This window comes from Anas platyrhynchos, chromosome Z, assembly GCF_047663525.1.
Source record: "Anas platyrhynchos isolate ZD024472 breed Pekin duck chromosome Z, IASCAAS_PekinDuck_T2T, whole genome shotgun sequence".
Classification (NCBI taxonomy): Eukaryota; Metazoa; Chordata; class Aves; order Anseriformes; family Anatidae; genus Anas; species Anas platyrhynchos.
In genome coordinates, this window is record NC_092621.1 from 12079002 (window position 1) to 12099035 (window position 20034).

Here is a 20034-nt window from a genome sequence, read left to right on the forward strand (position 1 = left end):
TTCACAAATCCAGAATAGTCTCTTCTCATTCTTGTTACCACTCCTTTGTCAGCCTGCAAAGTGCTCGAGGACCATGTACACACTAGTGATTCAAACAGCAACAAGAATTTCCAAATGTGGGAATGGGTGCATTGTAGTGCTGTGTTTACAAAACTGATGGGTTGTATAATTATGTTACCAAGATATTCCCAAGAATGTCATTAGCCCCTGACAAGTGCTATCTTCCAGACTTTCATAAGTTCTTTTTGGAAGTTAGCGCCACCAACTGCAAAACAGAAACATTTTGCTACTTATTCTCAAAATTAAGATCTCTGTACATTTCACAATTAATTAGAGACTAATCTCCTTTGTGCCTCCCTGCATGTTTTGTTCTTGTGTAATTTTTTTTTGGCCCTGAGCACAAACATCATTTTAATCAGGCCTGTTAGTTATGAGGGAAATGTTTTTTAACCAAACCAAACCAAAACAACAACAACAACAACAACAAACAGTTAAAACATTTCTTCAGAAAGCAGTTGAGTTACATTTAGAAATTTCATAGGGAAGATGGAAGATCTGAGTGTCACTGTAATTAAATACCTACTCACTTTGCTTAAACCCACAAATTTTTCAAGTATATTTTCACTACAGAATCAGCGGTAAATTTAACAGAGCTTTTTATGCAAAATATGCGTTTTCAATTGAAGTGTATTCAATTGTTGGTCCTTTATCAAACACAAATAAATACTCTGAGTGCTTTGCTCTTTTGATGTCAATGTTTTCCAACTAATTCCTCTGGACATGCACTTCCTTTGTGCTGCCAGGCCATACCAGAGACCACAAGTTTTTTGCCTTTCTTTTGCACTCATCTACATTCTGCTCACTTGAAGTCTAAACTCCCCATTGCTCCTGCTTTATCCTTTTCCCTGCAAACTGTTTCCTACCAAATTCTCTTTCTTGGCAAGTTCTGCTTTCTTAAAACACCAGTCGTGAAACTGGGACTCAGACCTAAGACATTTTCCTTCAGTTAGGTTTCATTTCATGCCGCATCATCTCTCAAGTGACACGCAGCCCTTTGCAAAATGCAGCGTTAATGCTCCTAATACAGCTGGAGCTGAGAGGTGCCACATTGCAAGGCTGCTGCTGAGAGGCAGGGTACTGTCACAGGGAAGGACAGTGGTCCTTGGGGGAAAGGAGGACCAGGAGTAGGGGCTGGCGATTCATACAGAGCAGGGCACAAACTGTGTATTGGGCAGTGTTTTTGAGTTTCCAAGAGTTTTTTTCACTTGTAACACAACTTACAAGAAATCAAAATCAGTTATTTTAAAACAAAGAAGAAAAGTCTTTGTTAACAAGACTATATATATATATTTTTTTTTTTATTATTTTTTTTTTATTTTTTTTTTTGAGGGGGGGAGAGTATCTCTTAAAGGCTTTCAATTATTGACAGCAATGGAAAGGTGACTAATTTTCATAAACATTTCTGAGACAAACACATGTTCCACAAAACTTACTGAATATAAAACTTGATAATATTTTGAGGGATGGGAACACACACATAGATTTCTACATCAGCTGCTATATTTTGAAGGATCTTTGAAACTAATATGTAAGTTAGCAATTAAAATGTAAGTATCACAGCAATCAGTCAGCAGAGATTACATGCAGTAACTTTGCACAGAAAAGTCTGTAGAGATTTCTTATAAATGCCAGGAAGTTTCAATTTTGATTAAAAAAAAAACCCTGTTAATATTAACATCGGAACTAAGACCATATTGCTGTCATCAGAAAGCTTTCATGGTTATTCTCAGTTGCCTTTCACCCTGTTTTAGCAGTCCAAGTTGTACTAAATTCATGAAAATTACATAAAATGAGAATGGTACAACTTGGCTTTCTTTTATATCATGGCCATTACAAGAGATAATGTAAAGAACCTTAAAATGAGTGTATGTATCATCATTCGTAAGCAGTTTATTCTGACCAAAATGAATTAAAGTAGTCATGCCACAAAGGAAAATTAAGTCCTTTAAGGAAATCTTAGTTATTTAAATTCTTATGTATGCATATGTATATATAAATGAGTGTATTTTTGATCTGTAATACTGTCTTTCTCCAGTTTAGATTAATTAAATTAATGCTTGAGAAATACATATTATGAATGTATCTCTGTAACCTCCAAATGGTAGCTGTCTTTGGCTGATCTCAGAAGTATTATAGTAAATATAGATATGAACAAACCATTACAGTTTTATGTCTATTAATCTTTATTGGGTAAATATATGTTTTACAAAGTAAGCAAACATTCAAAAAAAAAAAAAAAGAAATATTTTTTTTCAAGATTTTTCTTACTGTGAACCTTAGTTCATGGTGCCATATATCTCATACACCTTGTGCACTTACTCCAGAAGAATAAAATTTTCTGATTACCTGGTGAGTGAGTTTTAAATTGAAGGCATGCCAGAATGTTACTAAAATACTAATTAAAATAACATGGTCTCATGTTTTTAAAACATACGTGGTGCAAACCCAACCCAAAAACATGTAAAAAAAATACAAGTCATCAAAGGACAGTTCATTAAAGCTAGTATTTTCAGTGGTTGATGCATAAAACTAAAAAATCACAAGTCATAATCATCAAGTATCAACATGCATTTTTCATCATAAGACATGGTTTCCATACACTAGGAAAGCGCACAAGAACACAGACACTGATAGGGCAGATTTTGATTCACTTTCTCTATTGGAGAGATAATAGTATCTTTAGCCAATAGAAGAGAATTTAAGATAAATATTGCCCTAACCTCACCTGCTTGTTACACAATAATGACAGGTAGTGTCTGTGTGATCCCCTTTTAAAATGTAATTTGTATTTCATTAGCTTGTGTGTGGAGAGACAGAATGTGCAGAAAATATATACAAACTTCAATATTGTTTTAGCATATTAGGTGCTGATTCTGATGAAAAGAAAATAGCAAGACAGGATTTCAGGTAGCCACATTTTGAAAAACTGGTGGCAAATGTTAGTGAAATATTAATGCTGAAGAATGACCTGATTTACTGTGGTCAGAACTACTGAGCCAGCCAGTGTTTGCTTTCACCAGTTAAATATGAACTGGATCTCTGCTGCTTTGCCAGGCTGCAATGTCTTTTCCTGAAATACTGGCTCTTGGAAGGTTGGTAAGAAAACTGTATCAACAACTTCGCTGCTAAGTAAATATGCCATACTAAAATATACATCCTTCTAAAAGAGCTCCAAACTTCACAGTCTGTTTCTCTGTTTGTGCTGTTGACATATCCCAACTTCTCCAGCATATATACCTCTGCTTTGACAGCTTGCATTCAGTTACATCAGGTTTCAACAGCTGAAAAGCTTGGAAGAAACATTATAGTTCCCCTGTCCAGTCTCCTGCACCCTGCAGACTAAATTACCTTAGCTTTCAGCTCCTACTAAGGCAACAATTATTACTTTTTTTTTTTTTTTTTTTTTTTTTTTTTTTTTTTTTTTTTGAGAGCAAGCATAAATATGTACTAAAAATCTATAACTCTATCAAAAATTATCTTCAGAGGTTTGAGATGGGGATGCAATAAACCTGAATCCTTGACATCTTAATTTTCACATTTTTTTTTCCTTCTATTTGTAAAGTTCATTCTAGTCCAAGCTTCCTTTAAATCTGATCTCAGCAGAGCCTACTTACAATTCATTCAGGCCTGTTTCCATGATGCAAATTTAAATGAACATGTCATAAGAACTGAATAAAAGAACAGAAAAACATGAATCAATTGTTCACTTCCTGGTGTGTATTTAACTAGAGTATATTTACAGACAAAATTGGCTTTACTGTGCAAACTGCTCTCTAAATTATTAAAACTCCTTCCCCTTTGTTTTTCAGTCGCTTTGGAGAAGACAGCAATCACAACATTGAACAGCTGCAGCCTAGATGACAATACATTCTCCGTGCGTCTGTAATTGTGTCAACTACCTGGTGTATTCGGCTCATCTCTGATACAGAAATAGCAACACATTGCATCAAAACAAGCCTTCTTGATCTTTACATGTCATAATGCAATTCCACAGTCCAAGAAAAATGCCAGTTCCCAATAAGAAGCTTCCTCAGGTAAACACCTACTTGGTTGTTTCTCTCTTTACTTGGTTTCAAAGAGAAGAAACCCAGCAAAGGTGGAGAAGCGTTGATGGTCCCCATGGAGAGCTCCATTTCCCATTCGCAGCCAGACTTCATCTCCTTTGGCAAGTTTTAGCACCGCACTGTTTCCTGAAGTGTCTGCTTTCCCTTTCGATTCATAGCTAAGGATGAATATTTTAACAAATCAGTTTTTTCTTTGTCAGCAATGATCATGCAAACAACTTTAAAAAAGAACATGACAAAGCATGCTGTTATCCTGAGCAGAACTTCCTGGAAAGGCTTGCCAACATTTTTTCAGCTTTATGTGGAAACTTTGGCATTTCTGTCCATTTGATCTGTTAGACAACCTCTGCACCTTATATAATTAATTTTATCATTCCTTCTGAAAAATCTGGAATTCTAGAAGTTTAAATTATGTGGTTTTGTTTTTGTTTTCCCCATGACACAGGTATGAATTTATGCTTTAAAATAAACTTCTGCTCATTCTTCACAACACTCCAGGCTTCCTGTGATGCTCTCTCTTTCCCTGTAATTCATCCCAGTCAATTTTAAATGCCTCTAGGTCGGGATTCTCCTGTAGGCTGAGTCCCTGAGCTCCCTGCACGGGCAAAAGATGGAGACAGGCAGTTTGCACCATCCTGAGGTCATCTGTTGGAACCTAGGCGTGTATCATGTGGGCTAACCCAACCCACCAACTTGTTTGAGTGTTAGTTCCCTTTCCTCCTCCATTTGTTGCCTTTTCTGACATTAATACATTAGGGGAAAAGATCTGGGTGCTTTTTGTTTTGAAGGAAAGATCTATTGGGAACGAAGCACGCTTCGGTGGTGCTTCTATTACTGGCTGTTGAAGAAGCAGCTTCAACAAGGCAGCTTAAATGAAGCCACTGTTGTCTAAGTGTCTAAAATCCAGTGTGTTGAATCTAAGATTTCATATCTGTTTAGTCAGACTTTGTAGGAAAACTTGATTTTGGCATCAGACTCTATGTTTGTATCAAAAAAATAACTTTTTTCCAAACACTTTTTTCAGATGTCCACTTGGCTACAAGCTTCTCAGCGTGGTCTTTATAGGAGTAACTAAGCTAGAAATGGATCCTATTCTTGATGATTCTTCAAGTAACATTAACTTCATAAAAGTTCAGAAACTTTTTTATTCAAAGTGTGTTGAAGATAACAAAGCTAGCAAGTGGAACACCTTCACTTCTCACCCATCTTCACTATTGCAGTTTAAATGCTCTCCACCTTTAAGGAAAATAGTCTTTCACAAGACTATTATTAGCTGCTGGACACTTCATTATACCCTTTCTCTGACAGACAAAGTGAGGATGAAGATATGTATTAGCAGAATTACATCATGCTACCAGTGAACTCCAACCCTGAATTGCAGTGCTAATTACATTCCCCTCAGCACTGAGGAACTTCTGATCAAGGCAGAATTTGTGGTCCAGCATCTGTGGCAGGTAGGATACAAATTTGAAAGTTGAGGAGAGCAAAATATAGTACTTTTTCTTTTTTTTTTTTTCACCCTACAGAATTTCTTCAAAGAAAGAACAACTTAATATTTTTTGAAACGTGAGCAACCAATTACACCTATGCAAACATGTCTTTTGCAGTGAAAATGGCCTGACCCTTTACTTACCTATATAAGCTGAATACTGTGTTACCATTATGCATCAGGTACACATACACTTCCTCCACATCTTCATGTTTCATCATATTGAAGGTGAAGAAATACACCCCTGAAAAGATGGCAAAATGTAGTATGTTTTGTTTGTTGAAGAAGGTAGTCACACTGCAGGCTTGTGCTTCTTGCTTAGAAAGCTAAACAACTGAGACCAAAAATCGCTTATAGTTATCAGTGAGTATTTTTCTTCTGCTTGTAGTGAGACCAAAATCTGTCTCATTTTTATTCTGCCTATGGCAGGGGTTAAGCCACATCCTGTTTCAGACTTTACTTGAACATGACAGGACTGCCCATCCCTTCCATCACACCAAAAGAGAAATTTCCCAGAGGCTGAGTTCTGTGAGCTTTCACTTTTTTTTTTTTTTTTTTTTTTTTTTTAATCTTTGCTTTCTTGCTGCTGCCTATTCCTAAAAGGGCAGCCTCCAGGCCAGGCTGGGCTCAGCCACAGAGGCTGTCATGCAGCCAGCATGCTGGTACTTGCTGCTGCTCTCCTGGCCATGCCACATCCCCAAAAATGTAGGCATAGCCACCACTTCTGTTTGAACAATGCATCCCTTGCCATCACCCTTTTTCCTTCTAGCTCTTTCACTGTCTGAAAGGTGCCAACAATGCTGTCTGTGCAACTGTGCCATGTATCATGAGATATACAAGACACCCACAGGAGAGAGGACAAGCTCCTGCTCTTTGAAGAGTAATTCTGTAGCACTGACCCTACAGTGGGAGCTTGGAGAATGCATCAAAGTCACTGAATCATTGTGGGTCAAAATTTAACATCCACATATATAGTAAGCTCCAAAGAGGGCAGCTGTGAGCTGTGATCGGTAGCTCTAGCCACCAGTAAGACAAGTGCCATGGCAAGCTTGGAGGGCCTAACTTCCATTTAATCTAACATCACTTCTCATAGCTCTGGGTAAATGAATGGAAAGGTGAGAAAGGCCAAGTGAAGGAAGATGGTCTTAGGCTTTGCCTACATGTGTGTTTGGTTATGGCCCTCTCTCCCCCGTCTTATATTGTTCCTCCTGTGCCACAGCTGTGAGGGGGGATTGATGTAGTAGAAAAATAACTCAGGGAAAACTGTAATGCCTTGGTTCCAGCCACATCTGCTGTTGGCCATCTCACAGATGGGCAGATTCAAGGGAAGACAAGGATGAAGTGAATGGCTGGAGGCAGGAGGTGGATGAGAAGCTGCTGCAACATGTGGCCATGGTTATACCATCACACTGGCGGAAGGGCTAAAGGTCTCAAAGCAGACCATCTTGCTCCTTCCCCAGATCTGGTAATGCCTCTTTCTTCTGCCTTTGTGCTAGCACTAGCTTGCTGGCTAGCAAGCCTTCTCTTGGCTTGCTCAGCTTCCAGTATAATTTCCCTGAAAGCAAGTGGCAATCATAGTATTTCATCAGTTCCTTGTTATAACACAGTTCTGTTTTCTCACCATTACTGATCACGCTTCTCCCCAGAGCTCCAGAACTGCATTATTTTGTTTCACAAGCACTCACCATTCACCGGAGCACCAAATCTCCCAGTCATAACATCAAAGAAATTTCCAACATTGGTTTCGACGCTACTGAAGATGATCCCGCTGTTCTGGTTGCTGAAGTGAGTAGCCATGGAAGCCATGAAAGCAACCTGGAAAAATGCAGTTCTCAGTCAGTTGTCCATTACGTGTACATGTATAGAGGAATCAGCTACAATTTTATTCCTGTATTTGCAGTCTGTTTATTTTCCTGACAGAGATGTTCTTCTAGGGCCTGATCCAAGGCCATTAAACACCAGTAACAACACTCCCATTGAAGGAAACTGGAAGAGTGCTAGCTTTCTTACATTCAATTGCCCTATTCATGACTGTAAAGGTAAGTGTATGGGCAAGAATTTGCAGAGCAGAACCTTAGTTTGGGATTTTATTTACCTTTGACTCTCTCTAGAATGATGCAATAGACAACTGCTATGGAAATGTATGGTGTTTTTGATACATGTGATGTAGTTAATTTTTATATGTTCCCCAATGCAGTTAGGCTGGACATTGCCTAACTGAATGTGTGAAAAAGTAATCTTGGTAAAATCCATACATAGTGGTGTTTCTTGCTAACTACCTACAGAGATGCATCGAGCATTTTTATCAGAGGTATTCTAAAAGTTCAGTGAGTGATATTCAGCAATCAGCACTTTTTCTTTCTTGCCCTGTACCCCTGACTCATGACAACAAAAGGTGGTGGAGATAAAAAGAGGAAACTAAGAAAGTGAGAACTGTGCTTGAACTTCATATTATACTTCTTGCAGTGGGACATACTGGCCATGGAAAAATTTTTCACAAGGAGCAGTGCAAAACCTCCCACACTAGACAATTTTGATTATTCCCAGTAAGATACCAGGGAATGACCTGTATAGAACTATTTTGCATGGGTAAGGAAGATTATCTCTTCTTTAAGTCTGTGATATCCCCATCTGATTGTCAGTGGGTGGGGTAGAGGCAGAATTACAATGCCTGGATGTGAGAAAGTCACACAGTGATTTGAAAGACGCTATTATTGTCTCTTAATTTCTTAAAAGGAAAGTGTTCAATTACAGCTGTTAATGATCTCCACAAAAACAATACTTTTCATGAAATTCCAGCTACAATGGTATTAAAGAACAAACAAACAAACAAATAAAACCACCCCAAACTTCTTTTGATTTCAGATACAAATGAGAACAAAACTGAAAAAGGCAAAATCAGATGCCAGGTTAGATCCAACAATGGAAATCATTAGCCATCTGCTCAGAAATCTGAGGTACTCCAGATGTGAGCTGAGAGTTTGGGCTGATTTTCTTTATCCATGCTTGATACATTTTCTCTGACAGCAAACTGTTAACTTCTTGTTTCTCAGCCAGGATCACATCAAAATTCATCATGTGTTAAAGCATAGGAGCCGTAATGGCCACTTGATGGAATTTATAATATTTTTTTAGACTCCATTTCACATTTTTTGACCCTAAGCTATTTTCTTGGGCTGACCAAAACAGCTGAAAAAGATGTCCTTTTTTCCTCTGTCTCATTTTGGATTAGCAGATAAACATAGAAATGCGAGTCTTTCAAAATAATTGTGTGCTTAAACCAGGATTGTATTTAAAAGTTTTTTGCCACTCTATCCCCTCTCTAAAGTTCTTAAGCATGATGTGAATAAGAAATGATATGCTCTACAATACAGGAATTTTTAAATGTAACTATTAAAAATAGTTCCTACCACTATGTGTAAGAAGAAATACTGATAACTCATTTTAAAACTGCAAAAATGTCTATGCCAAATGTAATTACAACCAATATGTTTTTCAAGATATTCAGCTATAATGTTAATTCTGGCTAATTCTTAAAGAGTGCTAATATAATTCTGCTATATCACAAAAGTCCATTAGTTTTGGAAGCTATTTTCATCGTGTTTTTTATTCTGTGTAACTATTGCATCTTTGTGCAACCTAAGGCTGAGAATCAAGCATACACAATGCCGAGAAATCTACAGTAATTTCCCCACATTACACAGGTTGTCTCTACTGGTGATTTTGCTGTTAATTTGCATACTTTTATGAGGATATAAAACATGTAAATGACTGTTACTTGGAGCAATACCTTTCAGTTAAAAGATATAGATTTGTAAATAGATCAGAATTTCTGTTTTGCTTATAGTTGGAGGGTTTAGAAGTGGGATTTTTTTTCCTGCATGTTTACTACATCCCATTTTGTACCTTCTGTGGTAAACTGAGTTTAGGGGTAGGAATCAGCTCAAGACTAAGATACTTCCATTTAAGGGTGTACATGCGAGTGAGGATGTAAACTCCCTTATAGTTACTGGAGATCAAGACAGTATAGTCCACAGAATGTGAAGACACATCTGTCCAAAAGCAGCAATGACTGTCATTTTAAGCTGAGTTGTTCTTCTAGATCCCCAATGAGTATAAATAGGAGTACATAATGAGTATATAATGCGTATGTAATGGGAGTTCAGATGCTTTCCTCGTAAGCAGCTTCCTAAACTATGTTAATTTGGAGCTAAATCTGACTCCAACAAGGTGCCCACACAAATGTATCTAGCACTATCTGAAGTGCTTTAGGATTCCCCTGTATGTGACTGGCTGATCTGACAATACCTCCAGAAGCCCATTCCACAGTGGCAGCTGGATACCAGTGGGGATACATCCAAAGGCTTACCATGCATCTATATTTTGCTTTTAGCACCTATGCTGCACTGTATCATAGACATACCCAAGTCTACTCCTGCTACTGCTGATGAACTGCTCAAATATACTCACAAAGCAGTGTATAGTGTGGGCAACTCTTAAATCCTGTTTTCAGCAGCAGTCAAAGGTCCTAGTTATTCAATTCCTATTTGCTTTTGGTTGCCTTAAGAACAAGACTACACCACGCCTCTGCCATACTGCAGGTTTATATATGTAAGATTTCCACCATCTGCTGAATTCCTGGGACATGAATAAATTCTAATCCAAAAGCTAGGGGATTAGGTCAACACAATATTGGGCCCAAACAAATATATCCATTCCTCAGCAGAGCTTATCAGCTCAGGCTCAAACCCATATTTTTATGCTTTCCTGGCTTTCAGCTTGCTCATTCCTAGGCAGACCCTACATGCTTCTCAACATATTTCAGATATTGAGACTTCTAAAACCACAGATTGCTAACTGAAGGGTATTTTTCAAAACCAGAGGGTTATGGTCTGCACTCAAAGGTTTTGACCCAATACTTTAAGGATTTGATTACATGTGCTGATGAGAATCTCACAAGGCCTGACTGACTTGAGAAACATGAGGCTGAGTAAATCCTTTACTCTTTTCACATGCCCTAGGAAGCACAGAGTTATGTGTATAGTACAGCTTAATAGAAAAATTATAGTCCCTATTATTCACCTTTAATGACCCAGGTACTGTCTTTCTGTCATAAAGAGGAGCCATTTGTTTCTTCCTGCCCATTTCTTAGCTGGAACCTTACTCTAAAAAAGGCTAAGCCCTGATGACTTTCTTTCCCAGAAAGATCATGCAGAGCATATTTGCCAGTCATGACAAACACTATATAGATCTTTCACTGTATTCATTTACAGGTGGATTTGCTTAAGTATCCTGCATTAGTTACTGCTGGAGCTGACACAAGCAGTTTTGTACCTGTAGCTCTGGAGGAATCCCAGGGTAACCCTTCTCGCCTTTGGGTCCATGATGGCCACGCTCACCCCTTGGTCCCATATCTCCTTTGTCACCTTTCTCACCTTTGGCTCCTTCCTGGCCGGTTGCTCCATTGTTTCCATTGTTTCCATGGTTTCCTTGAAAGAAACAAAGTTTTCTGTTTAACTTCAATTATTTCATATAATACATTTTAACAGCTACTGTGACAGGGTCCTTTTCTACAAGTTTTCAGCATATACACCTTTCATAATAAAACCCATATTGAGTTGTGATGGATAAGAAACAGTTTTGTTTTGTGTTTAGGATGAAGGTAAGGGTTTTGATGAGCATGTTTCCAGAAGGACATACATTGGTATTTAAGAGTTAATCCTCATGCTATCTTGGTGCTGTATAAACGGCAGGTGTCTTGGGTCACTGTGCTACTGGGGAAGTATGCAAGGAAGAGACCTCAGTGGACATGAGGCTTAGGGAAAGTGAAGGCCACTGCCAGCTGACACGTACCTGGTGACTACATATATAGTCTTGTTTTTTCTTTTGTGTAAAAACGTATTTCCTGTTGATTCAAGTTAACTAGTATAAGATGAGATAATTTTGAAGAACAGTTTGCTGTCTTTAGAAATTGTCCACACAAATGGAGAGTAGATGTAATCTTAAACTAGTTAAATCACCCATCTGTGTGAAGAATTGGAGGAGCTACATTCTTAGGGTGCTGGTTAGCTCAAAGAGGTTGATAGATTAAAGACAAAAGCCTTATAATGGAACTGTTCTGAGATGGCTTCTTATAAAAAGGGTCATTATAAAAATGTGTTTCTGTATCTGCAGTATTACTTACTTCCCAGTGTTTACTGAGGAAATTACTGAGCAAGCATGTGTGACTATGTGACTGACAAAATGTTAAAGTTGGCCTGAATAACTGAGTAGTTATTATGCCTGACTGAAGCAAGAGCCTGACCTTTCAATTAAGTACTCAGAGGATTAATTGGTGTCATCATTGCTCTAATTCAATGTGAATTTGAATTAGATTCTTTGTCACTCTGCTTGTTCTCTGATTAGTCACTTTAGTTATGAATTTATAAGAAAAGTTATGTTGTCTGTGATCAAATATGAATACCTGATTCTTCAAAGTTTTTGTACTAAGAAAAAATTTACTTCAAACTAACAAGCTAGATAATAGAAGAAATGAACCAATTTTTGTTTGTCTGAATGGAGAAATCAATAATTCCTAAAAATAACAAGAATGATCTTTCCTAAAAGAACAGCACTACTTTTCTAACAGCTCAGAACAGAAATGTACAAGTGGTATTTGTATTTGTTTCAATCAAAGGAAGAACAGCTGTTGTCATTTCCCTCAAGTGCACAATGATAGGAAACACAGCAGTTGAATGAAACAGAAGTTCTAGGTTGTGTAAGGTTGCCACTTGCCACACATTTGTGGCATCCTTTGGTAACACAAGAGTGTGACAGAGTTACATCCTGGCATGAGGAAAGGGCAAAGCTGGGACTGGGCTGCGTCCCACTTTATTGACCTGCAGCCTTAAAAGAGTGGGTGTAATAAAAATTTTGTGCAACTTCTAAGAAGTTGACTATGTATTAGTACACAATGCAGTTACTTCTGCACAAGAAGCCTCACCATCAGATTTATTTACATTATACATCTGCTTTAAGAATGATCATTTTCAAATCCCTGAAGGTAACTGCTGTGGCAAACAGACAAACGTACAACTAGCTTTTTCCATTCTGTAGGCTCTTCTTTTTCTAGTTTTGTGTATCCTGTTCTTAAGTGTGCATTTTTAATTTAAAGAAAAACTACTTTTTATTGTGGAAGACAGCAAGAAAGAAGAAAAAGAAGAAGTTTCCATGAGAAAATAGTAGAATGTGTGTCTCTTTGTAAAAATTTGGCTAGCAGTGTGCCAGATGAAAAAAACTCCTGCATACAGTACACAATAGCATTGCTATCCAGCAATCCATTATTGCTTCACTATTCAGAGGTGAAAGCAATAATCAACTCCAGGAAACAAGTTCTTCCAAGTTTAATGGAAGCTTCATGCTGCTCTAAGAAGACAGAACAATTTGGCCTAGAAACATAAGGAGATTACTTTCAATATGAATTTTTGAAAGCTGATTTTTATTAACAATTGGTTCTACACTGGGAAAGTCTTTAGAATCTAACTGAAAACCTCTGTCTTCCCAAGAAATTATAGAAAAAACTTGCTTCCGAATCTGTTCCCAGATTCTGATTTGGACCATTCTCTGGTACTTCAAGAATAGCCTGTAATATGTAGTCTCTAATTAGACTGTTCAAAAATCAGTTACAGTGCATTCTTTACCTGGCATCCCAGGAGGGCCGGGAGGTCCTGGGGGTCCTTGGTATAGCCGAACTCCAAAGTCACCACGGCAGCAGGAACTACAGTCTGGATTCTGTGGTCCAGTTTGTGGGGGCTAAGTACACAAAAATAAATTTTAAATAACTTGTTCATGGACTGCATTGATCATATACATGTCACTTACAGGGTCTTCATTGCATAGCCTCTGTTTATGTATTTGCTAAGTTTTCAAAACATTTCTTATCTGGAATGAAATCTCTCATACTTGGGTTTTCCCTAAAGATGTAATTTCTGGAAGATTTAAGGCAAAAGCTCTTCAAATGTTCTAAGACCTATATGAGTATTAAATAAATATAAATATACAAAATAAAAATGTTGTCAACAAATGTAGTGGGGGTTTTGAAAATAAAATAATACCAAATAATGAAAGTTAGCTGAATATTCCAGTTCCTATCTTGATTTTCAGTGATCCCACATTTCAGCTGGCCTTTTGTTGACAAGCAAGGCTAGGAGCAACGAATGGCAGGAAAAAAAGGGATTCCATTTGTCCATCAGCAATGTACAATTCTTCAATTAGCATTAAGAAAACTGGGTCAGACTGCCAGAAGGAGATACTCAAAAATGCAGCATATTCCTGTTAAAGCTCTCAGATTTGCATATTTACGGGCTATTAAAGCTGGGAGAACCTAAAAAAGTGCCAAGGTGCAACACGAATAAATTAATACATTTACTACAAACAGCTCAGTTTCTGTAATAGTAGTTTGATAATAGCTTCTTTTCAGTGCTTTTCTTTCCCAAATTATTGTATTTATACTAGTGGAGTCGTATCCAATCCTGTTTAGATTTTGTAACTGTGGTGATTCAGTGGTCACAAAACTTTTGATGGGTCAGCTGAGGAAGAAGTGCTAGGTTTGATTTTATTTCTCTACTTCTTCATTTTTTCTACTTTTTTTTTTTCCCTCACAATTTTTTGCTATTATCCAGAGGCACAAATCTGCAGTTCTTATATTCTGCAGGGGGATAGTTCCAACTACATCTTCTATTTCAATTTTCTCATAGGTCTTCCTTTCCTTTATTTCCATCATCTTTATCATCCTTAACTTACTCACTTAATGCTGACCTGTTGGTTTAACAGCAGCAAATGATCCTCTGGTGAGATGGGAACTGCCAAATGAACATGCAGATGTGCTGTATTCCTGCCCTCAAGGTCAACAGCTGGATTTGAAACACTGGTTTTCTGCCCACATTTTGAACGCTTCCAAGCATGTCCCTAGAATTCATACCCTCAGAATTCATTCATTTCAAAAGGCTTGGGAATTTATGTCATAAATACAGAAAACACCTTTCATGCCAACAAAATACTGCTACTCCTCCAATGCCACAGACATGTTCCTCTGCATCTGGAACCACTGACAGTGAGGCTACCATGGGAGGAAAGGTTGACCTGACAGCTCAACAAACCTGCTCCATATTCAAAGACTTGTGGAAATGTTAAGACTTGTCAGTGGGCAGAAGAGCTTTGGATTTATGGTATTTTGGTCAATGAGATGTTTTTCATCTTTCTTTTGGATAAGGTCTATGTTGAAAAAGAAAAATGGGTTCTACTTGTTGGACTATCTCTTCCTGGAGAACCTGTTTGTATCTTTCTTGCTGTTTTGTCTCTCCCTGTTTTTTCAAAGAACTTATCTGATAATCACCAGACACACTGTTCAAGTGTTTCCTAGTATGACAAAAGAAGTAATCCTACTTTCAGCTCATTTTCAGTTCTTGAAGGGGAGCCAAACACAAGAGGACTGGAACTGTGCAAACATTTTGCATCATCAGAAATGTTAATGTCAAGTATGGGCTAAGAATAAAATCTCCAGCTTTTTCTTTGATAGAGCTTGATATTCATATTAAACAAGAGGGCCAACTATATACACTTCTGCCAAGAGCAAATAAGTACTATCAGCCTGGAAATACCTAAATACTTAGAATTCTGGGTAATTGGTAAGGGAAAGCATGAGTCCAGCAAAATGAACTGCAAGTGTCAGAAAACCTTACCTCAGGCATGTGAAAGTCTCTGCACAGGTAAGATTTATTTTCTTACAAAGTGCACTGAAATCCTGGCCAACATTATTAGATAAGCAGTAGTTTTATTGCAAAACAGATATCAGTGCTGGTCATAGCCAAAAGTTATTTGACACAATCTCTCCAAAAACTCAACAGATTATGTGTGAAAGGGGGCAAGTCCTGCCAGCCTGGTTGTACTAGAGCAGTTCCACTGACTTGAAAATAGCTACTTATGGAAGTCATAAAGTAGTATTGACTTATTATCTTTACTAATCCTTTGACGAGGAAGAAAAAAATGTTCATAGCTGGCTGCCAAGAACAATGAATATTGAGGATTCTTTTTTAATCTCTGAAAACAGAGAACTTCATGAAAAGTACATTTAAAAGAAAAAGCTGTGGCTAATGTAAAATTACACCCAAATGGGACATAGAGATTAATTACAGCCTACTTGCCAAAGGTGTCCTATGCAGCCATTTGCACATAAATTTTATTGCACAATGAATCTTTGGCATTGCTTTTGGAACACGAGTATGATTTAGGGGCTTTTGAAATATATCTACCACACTGATATCCTAATAAAGTTAGAAAACTGGAAACAATGACATTGCAGATATTTGTTGAATTTCCTAGGATTTAGTATATAGGAGGCAGTTCCAGGCAGCAGATGGTCTATAAAATTCCCTTAATTTAAAGATGTGAACTAATCATTATAAGCAATCCAATCCTTTTTCAATTCCTGAATAATTTTATAGGTTTTCATTGTGCTATCTAAGACAATGCAGGAGACAATTAATGTACAGCCACCGTCCTTGGCTCCTGTTCTGGATGTAAAATAGCATTTCTTTGTGGACACTAATGTCCTCCATGCCCCTTTTCTAGCAATGAAATAAACAAGCCACCAGATTTCAAGGCAAAACACCGGTAGTTTGACTAGTACCTGAAGGTTTTAAAGGAGCAAGCTAAAAAGGACAAACGTGTCTGGCATGGCTCTCTCCATTTATTAAGAAACCATGTGCTTGAGAAATACGCATTATATTTTTCGTAAGTTACTGGGGGTGTGGAAACTGACCTCTTACCCAGTGCAGTAAAGACAAATGCTATAGTCTCAGTGCCACAACAGGGAATAGGATCTTTAAAACTCTTTAACTAGATGGTTATATTCTCCACTCACAGTTAGGATAAGCAGCAAAGTAGGATTTAGGGGTGAAACATTTCCATTCACAGACTGGTTGTCTTCAGCAGCTGCAAAACAGCTTTTAGATAGCTCAGGGGGAGGGGAGAAGTTTGACATAAATTAAAACAAGTCTTTACCATCTCTTTTCTTTCTCTGCCTGGAAATCCCTGGAGTTTGGAGATGGAAAATACCTATTGCGTCAGCCACTCTGTGATGGATTGGCCCTGTCACGCATCTGCTAGCGCTCCATTTCATTTCGGTAAGCCAAAACTTGCATCATTTCCCCAGAAAAAGATTGCTTCCCAGAGAGGGGACTGGCAGGTAAATGACTGCCATCAGCTGTACTCAGGCTTGCTGGGCTCATTTTTAATGTCACAGCCTCTTCTCCCAGCAGGCAACTCCGCACATGTACTAAACTCTCTGATGAGAGACACATGCACCCTAAAAACAGTGGCACTTTATGTAATGGAGAGCTTTAACCTTAAAAAATCATTATGCTGCATTAAATACTGCATTATATGATATTTTGTTAGTAGTTGTCTTTAACTACCAATAACATATGGTCTATAGTATGCAGCTGTACAGTTCTGTATGCAGTAAAGAGGTTCACACATGGTAACTGACTCATTGGAATATATACATGTATATCTGTTTGCTTACACTGTTTGTATACTGCAAGTGTAATTTAGCATACCTACAGTTAAATATCTATCTTGTTCAGTGTGCTATAGAAACATGTAATTCCTGCTCAAGAAATATGAAATACAATGCACTACAAAAATTAAATGATATATTTACATTTATATTATATTCAGGGCATATAGTGGTGTATTAAATTCATTCCTTACTCAGATGTGTTTCAGTTCTTTAAGCCTAAAACAGGATTAAAATCAAATCTCCCCTCTGCTTATCATGAAGTAAATTGTTATTCTACACTTGTCTATATGTCCGTGATTTTTTGGGATTCAAAATGTCATGGTTCAAACTGAAAATTTGTTTTACATCACAAAGGATAAATTGTGGACTGCATAAGACTCAAACATTTCTATCAGAAATAAGAGCAAAACACTCATGTTCTTGTTTCTAAGAAATATCAATCAACAAAAATTTCATTTGAGCATCATTTTGTTGTGCTGGGAAAAGCTTTGTCTTCTGCCCTTCAGTTTTCCTTTTAAATTTGGATTGCAATATTTTTTGTATAATCAAATTATGCAATTATTTCTTTGTTGTGAGCTAATGATTTTAACATATAAAATGCCATGTAAGAGGCATAAAAAGATCCTCAGTTTAAAAAGCAGATACTATAGAGGATTTTTAAAGTTTCATTCCAAATCTTTTTTCCACTGACACTAAGCAGATATATATCATTATTAAATCTATTCAGATCTCAAACACTTCAATACTTTATTGTTTGTTTTTTCAAGCTATCCCTTAGAATAATAATTTTGAATACTCAGTTTCATTATGTTTGTCTCAAGCCCAAGAGAATCTACTTTATATACATAGTTTTCAATGAAATTCATTCTCTTCTAACTGAATCTTTCCAAATATCTCTATAAATTCTCTAAGTTTCCTTCACATCCAAATGAGTTAACTGAATCTAAAACTTGATATATTAATTAAGTAGTACCTTGAAATAGTTAAGAGACTGTATATCACGATATATAATTGCATTGTATCGTAGTTTCAGCTAAAGAGGACTTCTGTCTATGTTGTTACCAGTGTCCCAAAAACACTGCTGGCTCTGCCAGCTCATTTAAAGATCCTATAAAGCAACCCAGCAGGATACAGACCAATATACAGCTATAATAAAATTCATTTAATAAACATATTGTTAATAATCTTAGAAGAAAACAAAAAATATTCTCATTAGCTTTAAAGTTATCTTTAGAAGATAAATTCAGAGTACCTGGACTCTATCTGAGGTAGTCAGTTCTACATCATCTACCTCTGGTCTCAGGACATTTTGGTCTGTAGAAGAGCTATTAGCAACAGTCCACTCTATAAGTTGACTCCGCTGTTTCAAAATTTCCCTGCTTCTGGAACCTTTATGGCCAGTCTGGTGGTGACTTTGCAATACTTTGGCCACTGGTTTATAAGATCTTCTGCTCACCTCCATGTATTCATCTTGACACAGGCAAAATGGAAGAAAAAATAAAGCCAGCAGATGCCAACTGATGAAATCCTTCTCTGCCATGTTATTCAAAATAATTTCTCAGGAGTCCAGAGGATGCCTTGCAGAAGGAGAACCTCTTTGCTGCACCAGGAGTTATGTGGTCCTTTCAGCTTTTCCACTAGTAAGCCTGGCACTGAGACCAGTACCAAGTTTTATACGGTTGCGTGCAATAAATAAAACTAAAAATGCCAAAGTGACAGGATCCTTCATCCAAAATCAGTCATGCTCCTTTAAACAAACCAGGCATTATTCACCACTTCACCACCACAAGGAAAATTGATTTGTATGCTGGAAATGGCCACAGCATTTAACGGACTCCCGTGGTTCCTATTTGGGGGCATTAAGAATGTAGCACCTTTTCTTTGGCATGTTTCTGTTTAAGTGTGAAAAAATGTGATGGAAATGGAGAACATGTGGCTAATGGTTTACGTTCCCTGATTAGACATGGAAAAGCTGTGAATTCACACTCTAAAATGTCTTTTGGACACAGACACCTTCCTTATTTGCCAGGAAATTCACACACACAACTGCGTCAGCCCAGTCCGAAAAATCCTTCCAAGAGCAATTAGGAAACAAAAGCACAAGAGGAGCTTTTGCATATGATTCTGACCCAATGGCTGTTTCTGACTATGCTTTTCATTCACTAAAAGAAAAATATTGAATTTCTGTCAGTTGGCCAATGGTGGAAGTAGACTGGGTAAGTAGCTCTGAAAAACTGGGTTGAATTCAGATTCACAGAGCCCCGTTTCTCAGCTTTAGTTCAACCTACTCAGCCAGGCAATATTTTTTCCCTTGAGTTCCCAGTGTTTTGCTAAACACAACTGCCAAACCAAGTTTCATGTCTTCTCTGCCAAGTAAATATAAATTTACCGGGGGCTTATTTCAGACTAAAGGAATCAAATTATATATCTATAATAATATCCTTATTATATTTTTAACCACCCACTAGTATCCTCTAGAATGCCACATCTGCAGAATGCAGTCCTGCAAATGCACACACATATGGGCTTACACGTGTGTGCACTCCTGAGAGCAAGGAGCATTCTGGCCCATGAAAAACACTTCCCCAGTACATGACTATCACTACTGATGGCATTGGTCCCGGGGAATGATCCCTGACCCTACAACATGATGGGCCACTCTGAAGTTGCTCAAGGATGACTGCTCTGATTAACATTTGACTGGGACTCCGGGGCACTCCAAGAGAGATTCTGGGAACAAACCAGGGTGCGAACAACCAGAAGTCTAGGACCCACAAGTGAAATTTAAGTGCTAAATTATTTGTCAATGTAGAAAGCCTTAGGTGTTCTATAGCAGCAAAGCCTAACAACAGAGATTCTGC

General features: G+C 37.6%; 1 protein-coding gene across 2 annotated transcripts; it reads right to left on the reverse strand.

Moving 5' to 3' along the window:
• Positions 1-1481: 1481 nt before the first annotated feature.
• C1QTNF3 (C1q and TNF related 3) lies at positions 1482-18971 on the reverse strand. 2 transcript variants are annotated; one of them, XM_005017147.6, is made up of 6 exons: positions 18426-18971; positions 13293-13404; positions 10948-11102; positions 7299-7428; positions 5758-5857; positions 1482-4282 (listed from the first exon to the last, which is right to left on the reverse strand). In XM_005017147.6, exons 1-6 carry the CDS (start codon positions 18711-18713, stop codon positions 4123-4125), a joined length of 945 nt encoding a protein of 314 aa, XP_005017204.2. In that variant the 5' UTR covers positions 18714-18971; the 3' UTR covers positions 1482-4122. The 2 variants fall into 2 exon arrangements, with proteins under 2 accessions (XP_005017204.2, XP_021126313.2); XM_021270638.4 differs by having other exon boundaries at positions 1487-4282; positions 18630-18942.
• Between the last annotated feature and the right edge of the window lie 1063 nt (positions 18972-20034).